The 15,244-nt window shown below is 40.3% G+C and overlaps 1 protein-coding gene across 4 annotated transcripts in view; it reads right to left on the minus strand.

The window, feature by feature from the left end:
- The window catches only part of Magi3 (membrane associated guanylate kinase, WW and PDZ domain containing 3), a 229,959-nt gene that overhangs the window by 37,846 nt on the left and 176,869 nt on the right, over positions 1-15,244 (minus strand). For all 4 annotated transcript variants that reach the window (XM_041637915.1, XM_041637914.1, XM_041637912.1 and 1 more), the window contains exons 17-19: positions 7,045-7,147; positions 6,252-6,378; positions 5,574-5,717 (exon numbers count right to left, since the gene is read on the minus strand). In XM_041637915.1, coding sequence (XP_041493849.1) covers positions 5,574-5,717; positions 6,252-6,378; positions 7,045-7,147 — 374 coding nt within the window. The remainder of the gene's footprint in view (positions 1-5,573; positions 5,718-6,251; positions 6,379-7,044; positions 7,148-15,244) is intronic.

The following is a 15,244-nucleotide window of genomic DNA, read 5'->3' on the forward strand; positions in this document are numbered from 1 at the left end:
AGGTCCAACTATGTGGTTCCTACCATACACAGCTTTAACCTTGTCCTAGGTCAGGGTCTCATTTTCCTCACCTGTCTCGTGGGGCTGTAGGAGAGTGCTATGAGACATGATTACACGCCGCCTGTAAATACGTGCCGGTCTTCAAGTTAGTGTAAAATGCATTGGCATAAAGATGTGACTGAATATATCCAAATCTACACACTGAAAAAATAATATAAACTATAGAACAAATAAAATGGTTGTATATTTACAAAGAGAAAAAAACATGTTTTACTCTTGAATAAATGGAGGTATGAAGGGTATCAGAAACATGACCATCTAATCTACATAGGAAGTAGAAAAAGACAAGATCTAAGTAAATTGGGAGTGTGGGGATCATGGAAAGGGGGAGAGGAAGGAAGGGGAGCGGAGAAAAATATATAGCTCAATAAAAAGAATAAATAAATAAATGAAACATGACCAGCTGGTGAATTTAATTGACAATATGCTTTAAACATTGCCTAGAATTCACATGTTGAAAACCTAACCTCTTAAGTCATATATTGGGGTTCTGATGAGTGGGAACTTGGGAGGCAACTAGATTATTATCAGTGGGGAGTAGCTTTGTTTAAAAGTGAGATCCTATCTCCTAGGCATTCTTTGTGTCGTGTCCGTGTCCCGTGTGCCCCCCTCCCACCCCGTCGCATGCCTACTGTCTCAAAACTAGCATCCCCAACAGCAAGGGCATCACGAGATTATACAGACTCCAGAGGTATAACAGTTTATATATTCCCCAAACTCAGGTGTTCAGTTATGGTAACAAGCAGACTAAGACAAACACATGAAATGAACTCAAACAGCGAAGTAAGATGAAGATTACAGAACAGAAAACAGTAAGAAAGTCAATTATCTAGAATAAGTGGAAGAAAAGCCACTATTAAGCTCCTTTGATAAATGATTAAAAAATTATTTCCCCAAGGAAGTATAGATAACAAAATATCTCTGAATAAATAATTCTGAAAATAAGGGAAAACGAATTAGTTCATCTTAAGAATGTCACAGTTTCAGTGACATTCTTTGTCTTAGGCCACAAACCTGTATTTTTTAATATAAATAAAATCTTAAAAAAACTTTTGTAATTGAACAGACTTGCCAGCAGGTGTCGTTTTAACTTTAAAATAAAAATGGGAAGGAAAGGGAAAGTGTTGTCTGAGAGCTCAGTATTTAAAACCAAAGGGAAAAACACTCCTCTGGGAGGACAGATGAACATTTATTTTTTTTTTCTGAGATTATAGGTTGCTATAAAACGTCAATAAAATGCTGAAAATATTTTTGAAAAGCTGAACATTCAACTCCAGTTTTACCAAAAAATCATGAGAAGAGAGGAGAAGGGAAAGGAGAGAGAAATGAAAGGCAGACGAAGAAAAGGAAAAGACAAGTTTCTGCAGACGGAGCAACTCCAGTGGTCAACTGAAGCCAGTCTTCGTAAAACAGCTAGGCTTTAAAACTTAAAAAACAAAAGACAAAAACCTAAAACAAAAGGCAGGGAGAAAAAGAAGAGATGTTGCAGTTGTGGCTGCAGAGAGGCTCAGAGCAGCACACAATCATCTGTTCCTCCAGTCCCCGAGGACCTGATGCCCTCTTCTGGCCCCTGAGGGTACTCAATGCATGTGGTCAAAAGACCTATACAGCCAAAACACCCCCACACATAAAGTGTTAAATCTTTAGAAACTCACTGTCTAAAGCACAAAGTCTGACACATGGATTACATTATCTCACAACCTATTCAGAAATGCTATGCCTCCGGAGGAAATCCAGCCCAGACGATCTCAGCAAGGAGATAAGTATAGGTATTGCCACTTACCTCATGACCAACAGTAGCATAAGTGGCAATACCATTGCTTGGAAGACGGAACTGAGAGTCTGACTTCCTTGCTTGCAGTGCTAGGGATAGGAACTTAGGCCTCAGGTATGCTAGACACACATTGAACCATACCCCAGGATTTAAGGACCAGCTTCAGACTCAAGATATTTCTAGATCCTCTGTTGACACGCAGTACCTTCCCACCCCTAAGCTAACATTCTCTTGGTTTCCGAATTATACTAGTACATTATTGCTGTACCACTAATCCTATCTACCCAGTTATAAGAGCTGAGGACAAATCTTCATTTTCTAAAAATTTCAATATCTAGGAGCTGGTGCAGTAGCTCAGTGGGTAGAAGTATTTGCTGCTAAGACGGACAGACTTAAGTTCAATACTGGGGTCCACATGGTGGAAAACAAGCACCAATACTCTCAAGTTGTCCTCTGACATGCACCTTGGCATGTGTACCCTAACACATGTATCCATACACTTAATAATTTTAAAGATTAGTTATCTAGATTTATCCAGCCATTCTAACCTCTTGATATCTATAAGCATCTATAAAGTACTAATCTTGATTTAAAAACTCACCCAGGACATGCTTTTGAAAAATGTTTATGAATCACCCACTGAATATTCAAGGCACTGTATGAAGTACTGAAGACACTGTGACTCAAAGGCACAGAGATAAAATTGCTATATGGAGACCAGTAAGGGAGGAAGGAGGCAAGAGAGGTGGAGGTCGTTTCATAGCATCACGGAGAGTGTTAGTTGAGACCTCTTTGAAAGCCGACATTTTCTTATTAGAACGGATCCGAATATAACAGTTAATAGTCTAATTTTGTTTTCAAAATCTAGTGTTTATTTTTTAAATAAAAGGTTCAGTCATGGGACTTTCAGTTTGTGCTATCTTTTAGAACTACACATTACCTGCTTTTAAGGCCTGTTTGGCTTACATCTGTATGATGGAATTAGTAGATCGAGGGCTCTATTTGGAACCATTTTAAAAAGAAGAAATGTGAGCCAGGCAGTGGTGCTGCACAGGAAGCAGGCAGGCGGATCTCTGAGTTTGAGGTCAGCCTGGTCTACAAAGCAAGTTCCAGGACAGCCAGGAAACCCTGTCCTGAAAAACCAAAAAGAAATGTGAACTACCTCAGCAGAGGAGAGGTAAAGAGGAAGAGCATGGGGGGAGAGGATCAAGAGGACTCTAAAGCATGTCACAATGGATCCTAAACCCATGCTCAGAAAGAAGCTGCTTAAAGCTATATTGCTACAAAATGGTAGGAAAAAGGTTTGATTTGTATCTTCCTCAATTCTCAAACCTGAGCTCTTTTCACTCTGTTGAACTATGTGAGAAAGCAAGCAGGCTAGCCTCAACAACTCTGTATCAGATGCTCCCAATGCATTAGGCCTTCCTGGTTTATAATAAACCCTCAGGCTTTGGTGTGTGATTTTGCATTTCTGCCCTTCCTGATTGCCTTACTTTCTTGTGCACTAATTGTAGGCCCCACTCAGAGTTATGTCCATGGCCTGCTGCTTTCTAAAACTCTTTGAGTGATCTAATCTACCACAAACACTTGCCCTTTGCTTCTGTCTGGCTGGGTCATGTCACTGTCTAAGGCCTGTGAAATACACTTGGACAGCTAACAGATACCTCTACTTTAATATGATAAAAAAAATTATAGCAGCTGGCTGTCAAATTCTTTCTCACCTGAGGTTTTTTTTTTTGGGGGGGGGGTTACACAGGTAAGAATAGGTATAGACAAAAGGTTCTGTTCTGCCCAGTCCCACAGCTGTTCAATCCCAACAAAACACACAGAGAATTATATTAATTATAAACTGTTTGGCCTATTAGCTCAGCCTTATTATTAACTAGCTCTTACAATTTAAATTAACCCATAATTCTTGTCTGTGTTAGCTAGGTGGCTTAGCACTTTTTATAAGTGAGGCAGTCCTCATCTTGCTTCCTCTGTGTCTGGGTGGTGATTGTAGACTGAGCCTTTCCTCTTCACAGAACTCTCCTAGTCTGGTCGCCCTGCCTATACTTCCTGCTTGGCTACTGGCCAATCAGTGTTTTATTAAATCAATATGAGTGACAAATCTTTCACAGCAAGGAGGTCCCCCAGACAGCCTTGTCTTTGTCCCCTTGTCTCTCACTGATCAGATACTTATGAGTCACCTAAGCTGGTCTTTCCTTCACGGAAAGTGATCTCCTCCATTTTACTTTCTACCCAAATCATTAGCAGGCAAGTTCTCATACCACCACTTCATGCATGAGTGACAGCGACTTCTCTTCTCCATCCTTCTGTACACTGCAGGTAGACACTTCTTAGCAGCATGCTGCTCTGAAAAAATCTTTGCTCAAAAGCTTACTGTGGCTTTTCATTGCCCAGCACCTCCGTACTTCTAACCCATGCTTTCTTCACCCCATTTCCTCCCACTCCTCTGTATACATCCTAAATAATGACATCACTCAGCCACAGAGTTCCCTGTTATGTAGAGTGCCATTCCTTCATTTCACCCATTGTTATTTCTTCAGCCTCTTTCCTGAACTGTACTTATCTTCAGGCACCTTTGTTAGTCACTCTCTGATCTTGTGCATATGGCTGGTCATTTTAAGGAAGGATTGATGTCATACTCTGACCAACTCATTTAACACCAGACTTAAAGTCTTGGTTAAGGCAAATACTCAAAACTAGTTTTGAAGCAAATGATGGGTATGAAGCGGTAATGTGGAAAAGCAAAGCTGCAATCACCCAGAAGATATTTTTGTTTCTGAAACAATGTCTACTCATGTAGCCCATGCTGGTCTCAAACTCACTATGGTAGCCGAGGATGACCTTGAACTTGCGACCCCTCTGTCTCTACTTCCAAGTGCGAAAATTACAGGTGTGCGCCACTGCTTTTATGTGGTGCTAGGAATTGAACCCAAGGCTATACTATGCAAGCACACTACCAGCTGAGGTACATCCCACCCCCACCCCCGAGCCTCTTCTGATTATTAGAGCTAAGAATAATTTGTCTTACTATTACTCAATTAAAAGGGTTCTTTCCCCTGGTGCCTCCTAATGACAGATAGAGGAAACCCAAAGTTCTCTTGGGTAGTAAGAGGGAGGCTGTCTAGAACTTAAAATTTTAGTGATGACTAGTGAATTAACTAGTTTTTAAACATTAAAGCCAACAGTTTTCTATGTAAAATTCCTCTTTAACATGCAGAGGACGAACAAATGCATATCTTTAAGCCATTTAGTCTCCAGTGCCTTACACATGCTGGTGTTGCAGGGTTGAGAAAGCCTATGATAAATTATTACTGATGTGGATTCTGGTCTTTCTAATAATCATAAAGGTTGGCAGACCAGAATTTTCTGCCTCTTCAGGGAACTAAGTGGAAAAAACTCCCTGAGCTTATTATGTCTTGGAAGAAATTGGAATCTTTTTTATCCTGCTGTCTTTAAGACTTTTAATAAGATGGAAGTGTATTTGATTTATTAATACATTGGCCTTGTATGCTGACTATACAAGAACTAATTTTTCTAACAGACACACAAAGAAACCATCAAACTCAGAAACCCTGGGTGGCCAGAAAAGCACAACAGTAGCATGTGGCTGCTTCTAGGAAAAACTCCTTTCTTAGATGTCAGAGGTTTCTGCGTTCCCTCTACAGCAATTATTCTTAACAGTTTCCAGTCCAGAGTCAGAAGTAAAGGCTGCACAAAGAAGCCGACTCACGTGAATCCTTCCGTCCTTGATGGCAGGGCCGTCCTCGGCAAGGCGAAGGATGAACAGCCCCATGTTGTACTCTTTCCCTCCTCGGAGGCTGAACCCAAAGCCCCGAGGGCCCCTCTCCAGCTCTACTGGGTAACACCCAAGGCTCTGAAGGAAAGAAGCAGGATAGGAGATAGGACGCTCTTATGCACCGCTTTTACTACATCTTGAAGAGAATCTGCTTTTATAGCCGAGAGACATGATGACTACACCTGATATGCATTTCTATGAGGTAAGGATGGAATGCTAGTTTGGGCTGCTATTTAATTTTTATAAATTCATTAGAAGATTATGCAGTCTTCTAGGTGGTCAATGTGAAATAGAACAATTTAGAGAACAGAATTTTTAAAATTTTAATTTTTTAAAAATTTCCCTAAACAATAAGCACAAAGCTCCCCCTATTTAATTAGCTGTAATACCATGTACCTGTACAGATTTAGCCTAGGTTTAAATTTCTCCCTTTACAGGGTAAAGTTTTATCTCTACACCCTCTTGTATGGTATAGTAAATTCCAACCATTTTAGCAGTTCCGTAAAAATTAGTAATTTTGGAAGTAAATGTATTCAAACAGATTTGCAATAAAAACACCAATGTCAGTGACACAGTAACCCAAAATTTCAGCAGCAGGGTGTTTGTGTTTACCTGATTGTGCCGGCTTCCCACAACGGAAATTACTGCCGTGTCAGGCTGTGCGAGGTGCTTGTGGTCAGACCACGAATGTCTGTAGGAACTGCAGACATCTTTCCCAATTTCACCTTCTAGGGCAATTCTGTGAGAGAAACCAAGGCATAATCTACCCCGAGGAAATGAAAAACAGTCTAGGAAGAAAAGCAGATCAACTTTCTTTCCTTGAAGCTTTGCCTTGCCATCCTCATCCTTACAAGATGCTCCAGACGGACTATCTCTAGGGCCAGAATTGCCAGAGAAAAGGCTGCTCATTCCTCCAGAGTAGCTTACCGCCTGTGCACACCGCCCCACTTCCTTCAGTGGTGTCCTGATGGAGTTGCTCTCTCAAAGAAAGTTACACTCAAAAAAACAGGCTGGAGCAGATATGGTGACCTTGTGACCCTGAGAAATGGACCTCTCAAAGCCCCAAGGCCTGGGGAGAGGCTGGATTTTCTTTTGTGACTAATGTTTTTAATAACAGGACAGATATATGTACGCATTCTCTCAGTCTTAGGCAGTGCAAGAAGACTGACTCAGGTGGGGCCCGGCCTTCCCTACTGAAGTGGTTTCCAAGAGAAGCACAGTCAGTTGCTGGTGTCAGGGTGGCTGGGATGGAGACTGGGAAGGGGGAGACAGTCTGGGTGGGGACCGCGAGGATGAAGTGCACAGCTGCTTTCACCTGGTTATCTGGTTGTGCACGACTGCCCGGGAGAGGGATAGTGAAAAGCAGGGAGATGAGAAAAAACCCAAAACCTGAGAATAGGCACACCTGTCCCCAGGTATGTGGTTGGTCTGTGCCTGTGCCATGGACCTGTGCTGCAGTGCTGGGCTCTGCCGGGCCGAGTTTGTTCCTGATGGCGGACCGTGATGCTCTGTCCAAAGGAGAAAACAACAGAAATCAGAATCTGTACATGAAAACATGAAGGCCGAGTAGATCATTAAGTAAACAAGAGTAATGGTTACAGTTCCCAGTTTGGGGGCTTTCACAGAACTGCACTATTATGTCCTGGAGTTGGAACAGTAATGTCTTTCCCCTCTGGCTTTAAATAACATGTTTCAAGAGGATAGGAGCTATTTCTAATTTCATATTCTCACCCTTGCCTGTCTCTTCCATACATGGTAATTAGAACTGCACACATCAGCCATCTCTGTGTAGAGGACAGAGCTCCATCCAGGGGACACTGCTCAGCCCATTCTTAAGTTTCCAGAGCACAGGTCTTTTCCTTCCTCATAGTGCCAAGTTTCAAGATGCTGGAGCGCAGTGGGTGCACGCAAACTCAACACATCTTGGAATTTGCATTTTAACAGAGGAAATTATATTCTGCCGGATGCTAAGCATCAACGATCAAAGACATCTAGACTGTCGAGAGAAATGGTTCTAAAGATTTCCTGGTTTTTGTTTTCTAAGAGCACAAATGCAAGAGAGTATTGTGTCCACATCACTCTTAACTGCTTGGAAAACTGACTACAGAGCCAACCAAGGTCTACATCCACACAACTAGACGGATGTTCTTAAAGAGGACAGTCAAAAGAGAATCTTTATCACCACCATCATCAAAATGTCTCATCTGGAACTGCATTCTCTTCAAGTATATATTTAGAAATTATTTTGTAAAAATGTTCAATGTGGAGGCTATTTTTTATTAGATCAACATAAATTGATAAATGAATCTTGGAGTATAATGGAGAAAAGAAAATGTGATGTTAAAGATAAGGGATGGAAATAGAAAATTTTGTATGCCGGAAGTAGAAACTTCAGGCTTTACAAATCACTATTCTTGGATTCTATTTCTATAATTTTGATTCTGTTGTTTCTCTACAAAATTGTATTTAAGAACAGCACATGCTGGGCAAGGGTAGTACACACTTTTAATCTGAGCACTCCAGAGGCAGAGCCAGGTGGTTCTCTGCGTTCAAGGCCACCCTGGTACAGAGTAAGTATTGGGGACAGCTGAAGCTGCACAGAGAAACCCTGTCTCAAAGAACAAAACAAAAAGAGAATGTCTTGCAAGTAGAAGCTGTGAATACTCCTAAAAGCACAGGCAAGATGGTAAGAAGTGAAGAAGACAGAAAGGGAACACAGTCCAGCCCGGGCCGGGGCAGTTCTAATCTTGCTTTGCTGTGGGGCTGTGCCAACACAAGCCCACTAGATGAGGACACATGGGACTAAGTCCTAGACCAGACCTTGTCATTAAAGACAAGTATCCCAGGAGAGAAAATGGAGTAGAGTAGGGTGCCAACCTTTTCTCTGTAATGAATGTGTCTCTTCTATATTGCAGCAGTCACAATTTCTCCTAGTGGATTTAAGAGATTACAATTTGACCTTCTAACTTTCCCAAAATATGAAAAAAATTATGTATTTAGTTTTTGAGACAGGGTTCATGTAGCCTAGGTTACCCTTGAAATTGTTATGTAGGTGAAGATGACTTTGAACTTTAACTTGCAGTGTCTGCCTCCTGAGTTCTGAGATCCCATACTCAGTTTATATAGTGCTGGATTTGAACTCAGGACTTCAAGCAAACTAAGCAAGAATTCTACCAACTGAACTACATTTATAGTATTTTTTCTTTTCTTTTTTTCTCATTGTATTTATTTATTTTTTACTTTTTAAGATTATAATTAGATTTCTCCCTTCCTTCCTTCCGAATCCTACTTACTTTCTTTCAAATTCATGACCTCCTTTTTCTCCTTTTTTATTCTTTTTTTAAGACAGGGTTTCTCTGTAACTTTGAAACCTGTCCTGGAACTCGCTCTGTAAACCAAGCTATCCTCAAACTCATGGAGATCCACCTGTCTTTGCCTCCCGAGTGCTGGGATTAAAGGTGTGTACCACCACTGCCTGGATCCTTTTTCATTCTTACTGCATGTATATATGTGTGCGTTTATACATATACGGCTCTCTAACTGGATGTCAGACTCATTCAACAAGATGGAAGCCACACGTATTACTGGAGACCTAGCTAACTACTCAGTGCTAGTGAAGCTGAGGTTACTGTAGGATTGTCTACACCCACTAACTCACAACAATCAAAACATTTGTCATTAAATCCACAGGTAAGGAAACTTCTCTCTGTCACAGACTGAGACCAGTACCAATCAAAAGGCAGAACTGTGGGGGCTGGAGAAATGGCTCAGTGGTTAAGAGCACTGCCTGCTCTTCCAAAGGTCCTGAGTTCAATTCCCAGCAACCACATGGTGGCCCACAACCATCTGTAATGAGGTCTGGTGCCCTCTTTCTGGCCTGCAGGTATACATGCAGACAGAATATTGTATACATAATAAATAAATAAATATTTAAAAAAAAAAGGCAGAACTGTGGAACTCAGTCCTAGAGAATGCGTCTACAAAACACTTTTGCAACAAAGGCTCAGGGAAAACAATGGAAAAGGGGCAGAAAGTTTGTAAGAGCCAAAGGATCAGAGTCTGCTGTGAGACTGTGTCTCCTAGGAATGTGTGAGGCTATATCCATAAAGTCACCAACATGACTGCCCACATGTGAGCTGAACAAGGATGGCACCAATGGACAAAGTGGATTGGGGAAAAGGTCATGAGACCTCAACCCTATATGGTGCGGTGGTGGCACACACCTTTATCCCAGCACTCAGGAGGCAGAGGCAGGCGGATCTCTGTGAGTTTGAGGCCAGCCTGGTCTACAGAGTGAGTTCCAGAATTCGCTCCATAGCAACTGGGAAAGTCTGTCTCGAAAAACAACAAAACAAAACAAAAAAACACAAAAAACTACAGGACAAGCAACTGAGAAATTCCAGAAGCGGGAGAAGTCGTCTTCCTCAGGGAAGAGTACACCCAATGTCAGCCCTGAAAAAAAACGTAGGTACAAGTAACATTATGCAAACTGAGCAAGTTTTATCTAATTGGTTTTCTTGTCACCAATTTGAACTTCCCTTGGCTCCTGGGCCTCTAGTTTCAACGTAACCAATGAAACAAACAAACAATTTTGCTGTTTGTTGTTCTCTTTGAATTTTATCAGAAAAACTGCACAAATAGTAAACAATGGATTAAGTATATCATTCTTCCAATGAGTATTAACCTTTTGCTAGAGTTTCTACATGTAAATACCAAAGAAAAGCTATACTGTCAGATGCTGAACAATTAAACGATAGAACAATAGATGCACAATTAAACTATAGCAGTCAGCATTACAGTGTATTGAGAGAATGTTCTCAAAGTGTAAAACTAAGAAAGACATAAAAGATGACTTGAAAAACTGAAGAGGTCTCCCACTCTGTTAGGTGGACTAATATTTAACCATCTAATTATCTCAGATCTAGTATGTATATTTTAAAATATATTTTAATAAAAATGATTTTTTGAGAATCTTAATTGGTCAAGGATTTTATATAGGCATGTCCTTTGAATATTGTCATGGTTGGAAAAATATGGCCCCAGTGGTAGTTGAATGCATTTGGCTCCCCATAAACTCATAGCGATTGGCATTATTAGGAGGTGTGGCCTTGTTGGAGGAAGTTGGATGACACACACTTTTAATCCCAGACCTTGAGGTTGGAGGGCGCACCTTTAACCTGGGTCACACCTTCTGTTGGAAGTGTGTCACTACAGGGGCAGGCTTTATGGTCCTTTTCTCAAGCTTCACTCAGAGTGACAGTTAGTTGATTTCCTGCCAGCAGTCTGTCTGCCTGAATGCTGTCATGCTCCACATCATGATGCTGATGGACTGAACCTCTGAAAATGTAAGCCATCACCTCAATTAAATGTTTCTTTGTAAGAGTTGTGGCCATGGTTATCTCTTCACAGTAATAACAAAGCCTAACTAAGAGCTCCCATAGCCTCATGTGTTTGAATGCTTGGCCCACAGGGAGTGGAATTATTAGGAACTGTGGCCTTGTTAGAGCAGGTGTGGCTTTGTTGGATGACATGTGTCACTATGGAGGTGGGCTTTGAGGTCTTATATGCTCAAGCTATGTTCAGTGTGGCACACAGTTCACTTTCTATTGCCTGTGGATCAAGATGTAGAACTCTCAACTTCCTCTCCACCACCATGTCTGCCTGCATGCTACCATGCTTCCTGTCATGACGCTAATGGACTACACCAAAGATATGTTCTCCTTTCTAAGGGCCGCTGTGGTCACAGTGTCTATTTCTTCAAAGCAATAAAACCCGAAGACAAATATCTAGCTGTCTCGTGGAAGAGAAGGTTGCTTTGTCCTAACAGATATACAGGATAACAAATTTACATATAAACTAAGATGTCATCAGCACATGACAAAGTAAAAGAATGGAACGGGTGGAGACTCATGTTTCTAGGATAAGCTGTACAGAGCAGACAGCAGCACAGGCCAATGAAGTAAAGCAATACTAACTACTACTGATGTAGAGAAATTGGCTTATTACAGGAGAAAAGACTAAAACAAAAGTGAATTCCTAAGATCACATCCAAAGGAAGACTACAGGTGGATTAAGGACCTCAGTGTGATAAAATATCTAGTAGAAAACAATACAAAAATAATCTCAATGTGTAGTGAAAGGACGATGATTTTAGAACCCGAAGAACAAGTATGTGTCATGCACATGCTGGTAATTGCGGTACTTGAGAGGCAGAGGTGAGAAGACCATTAGTTAAGGCAGGCCATGCTACATAAGAAAGTGTCTTAAAATAATATTAAAAGAATAAACATCAAAAGTCCAAGCCATAATGTAAAAATAATTATTTACATATACACTAAGAATTTCAATTTAATAAGAGTATCAAAGCTAAAGTTCATAAACAAATGACAAGAATATTTGTATTTCCTAAAATAAAGTTGAATACCAAAATAATTCTCAAGACACCCCCAAATAACATAAGAAAATGATAAAACTTCCCAAAGAAAAATTAAAGGGTATGTTGTGAAATGCAAATGAAATAACAATGTCACAATCCTTCAGACTGAAATAATGCAGATATATGGTGACACATATCTTGAAACAGAAAGATCTCTGAATTCAAGGCTGTGCCAAACAAACAAACAAGCTGATAATACCAAGTAAAGACTGGGATATAAAGGCTCAAGAAGAAATCTTGGTATTTTAGTGAGGTAGAGATTATGAAAATGCTCTCATAGTACTGAGCCAAACTGGTATGGTAATGACAGAGAAAGTAATACTATTCCCAGAAATTCTCACACTGTTTTATAAGGAATTCATCCATATAAATGTGTGTATCACAGAACTGTTTTTGATGCTTGGAACTGGGGACAATGTGGGAAGATAGGTCAGATGAGGTAAACACACATAGGAAACTATCAAGTAACAATGTGGATATACCCTAGATGTACATAATGCTTTAAGAACAAAGCACAAGGGCTGGAGAGATGGCTCAGAGGTTAAGAGCATTGCCTGCTCTTCCAAAGGTCCTGAGTTCAATTCCCAGCAACCACATGGTGGCTCACAACCATCTGTAATGGGGTCTGGTGCCCTCTTCTGGTCTGCTGGCATACACACAGACAGAATATTGTATACATAATAAATAAATATTTAAAAAAAATAAAGAAAAAAAAAGAACAAAGCACAAGCCAGCAAAAAGAATATAAACAAGTCAGCGTTCATCAACATTAGAATATTTGTGCATCAGAGGGTATTTACCAAGAAAGTAGAAGGCCAAGTACAAGTCAAGAGACAAATACCTGAAAGTGACACACATGAAAAGGCCTAGCACTCAGAGTCAGTAAGGAAACTGTACAGAAAAGAAAAGGCAAGGAAGCTATACATAGGCAAAGAATCTGAACAGACATTTCTCCAAAGCACAGGAAAAGATGCTAAGTTTAAATTACTAGTCACCAGTGAAACGCAAAGCACAGCACAATGAACTCGCACTTCACACCTATTAGAGTGGCTAGGATGAAAAACCACGCCCACAATCAAAAAATAAGTGCTGTGGAGGGCTGACAAAATCGGAAGCCTCATATTTGGCTGATGAGCGTATAGATGGTGAAGGCACTTAGAAATCATTTGGCAACTCCTCAAAAAGTCAAATAAAAAAGTACACCATATGACCCAATAATTCTACATTTGGGTATAAATAAACTCAAGAAAATGAAATCATGCTTGAAAAATGAAGCCATGCATTTGCAGGAAAACCTGTACATTAATGTTCACATCAGCATAATTCAAAATAAAAAGGAGAAACAAATGCCTATCAAATGATTAATTGGTAAGCAAAATGATATACATGGAACATTACATATAATGTGTATTACTTATAAAAAGGAATGATAAAGCTACAGTGAAGTTGAACCTTGAAGGTCTGTTAGAGAAAGAAACCAGACAGACAAGTCTTGTACTCCATGATGCCACTGAAGCGAAATTACTGACTAGTTTAAAGAGGCAAACAGTAGATGCGCGGTTCCTGAGAAATGGGAAATAATTATGGGGTTTCTTTTGGGGGCTGATAAAATGTGGAATAGTAATGGTTAGACAACCCTGTGGATAAATTTAAAAAAATACCTCCCCACTCCACACCCAAAATGATCTTCCAGAACAGCACTGGACTGAACATGTTGGGATGAGTTTCATAATCTGTGACTTTATCCTACTTAAAAGAAAAAAGAAGCTATGATGACTAGATAGCATAAGGAGTTTTAGAATCTTTGACTGGATCCTAGAAAACAGAAAACAAACAAAAATCCCTTGGTTCTGAGAAGAGGCCCCAGCATAGTAATCTATAGCAAAGTATCACGTATCCCTTGCAACTGAGAAACTAATGACAATATGGTTTACTTGAAAAGACATACAAAGGAAAATGAACAAGTGAAGCATATGAGAAGGTGAATGAGAATGGAACTTGGAGAAATGGCAGAAACACAACTAAACGGAGAAAAAGCCTCAAATGATGCCCACATCACTCCAGAGTACCTTCTTGGTAGCAGTGGTAATTTAAAGTCTTAAACAGGACTTGACAAAACGTTAGGAGTCATTTTTGGGGAAAAAGTTTTCTATGTAGTAAGCAGAACCTACCAGGCACATTCAATTCCTGTACCAACTTTAAGGCTAAAGTAGTGTGAGGGAGGCAACAGAAAGGGTGGGCACAGGTCCAGTCATGACTGGAGTTTGACAGTTTTTGTATGGCATATGGCACTTGCCTTGTCATTTCTTTGGCAAAGCAGGCCCAGATATTAAATAACACCTTGCAAAGGGAAGATGAAAGGCTGAGGAAATGCATTGTTCTAGGTGATAACCCTTTCCTGCTCAGTGAAGGGCTTGGGCAAGCAGGTGACGGGTACCAGGGAAGAGGCTGTGGAGCTTAGAGGAATGATGTGAACAGCTCCCAAGAGTCATTGCACTGCAAGGCGGATGGTAAAGTTTACACTGGATTTAATGAGACATTTGGAAGACTTACAGATTCCATGAATGAAAATTTTAGAACAAAAGAAAGACTTTTTATTATTTCCTGAGTAAAATAAGGGATTCTGAACATTTCTATAGTGTAAAAATATCTAGAGTTCAATAAAAAAGACAAGCAATCACTGAACTAGTTTTCTCCCATTTTCCCATTTCTTCCTAGTGGTGACTAACTCATCATGTCGGTGACCTTAAGCATCTGTCCAGAAATACTTGGGCTAAAATGTCAAAGGTAGATTTTACTCTTAAAAGAAAAAAGCGATTCAGGATAAGCTTTTAGAAAAATTTACCAGCCTGATATGGTGGTGCAGGTCTTTAATCCCAGGACTGGGGAGGCAGAGGCAGGCAGATCTCTGAGTTCAAGACCAGGTTGGTGTACAGAGTGAGTTCCAGGACAGCCAAGGTTGTTATACAGAGGAACCGTCTTTCAGAACAAAACAAAACAAAACTATCAGTGATAACTGTGGATCAACAATATACTAGGAGAAAGAAATGGTTGTTCTCCTACCTAAGTATCCCAAGAACACTCAAGTATCATCTGTGGTCAGTAGCAGTTGCACATATAAGGACAATGAGAGTAAGCAGTCAGAAAAAAAAAATGTTACTGTTTTGAT

The sequence above is a fragment of the Microtus oregoni genome, unplaced genomic scaffold (assembly GCF_018167655.1).
Source record: "Microtus oregoni isolate MIOR12 unplaced genomic scaffold, Mior012 000054F_ref0000373, whole genome shotgun sequence".
NCBI classification, from domain to species: Eukaryota; Metazoa; Chordata; class Mammalia; order Rodentia; family Cricetidae; genus Microtus; species Microtus oregoni.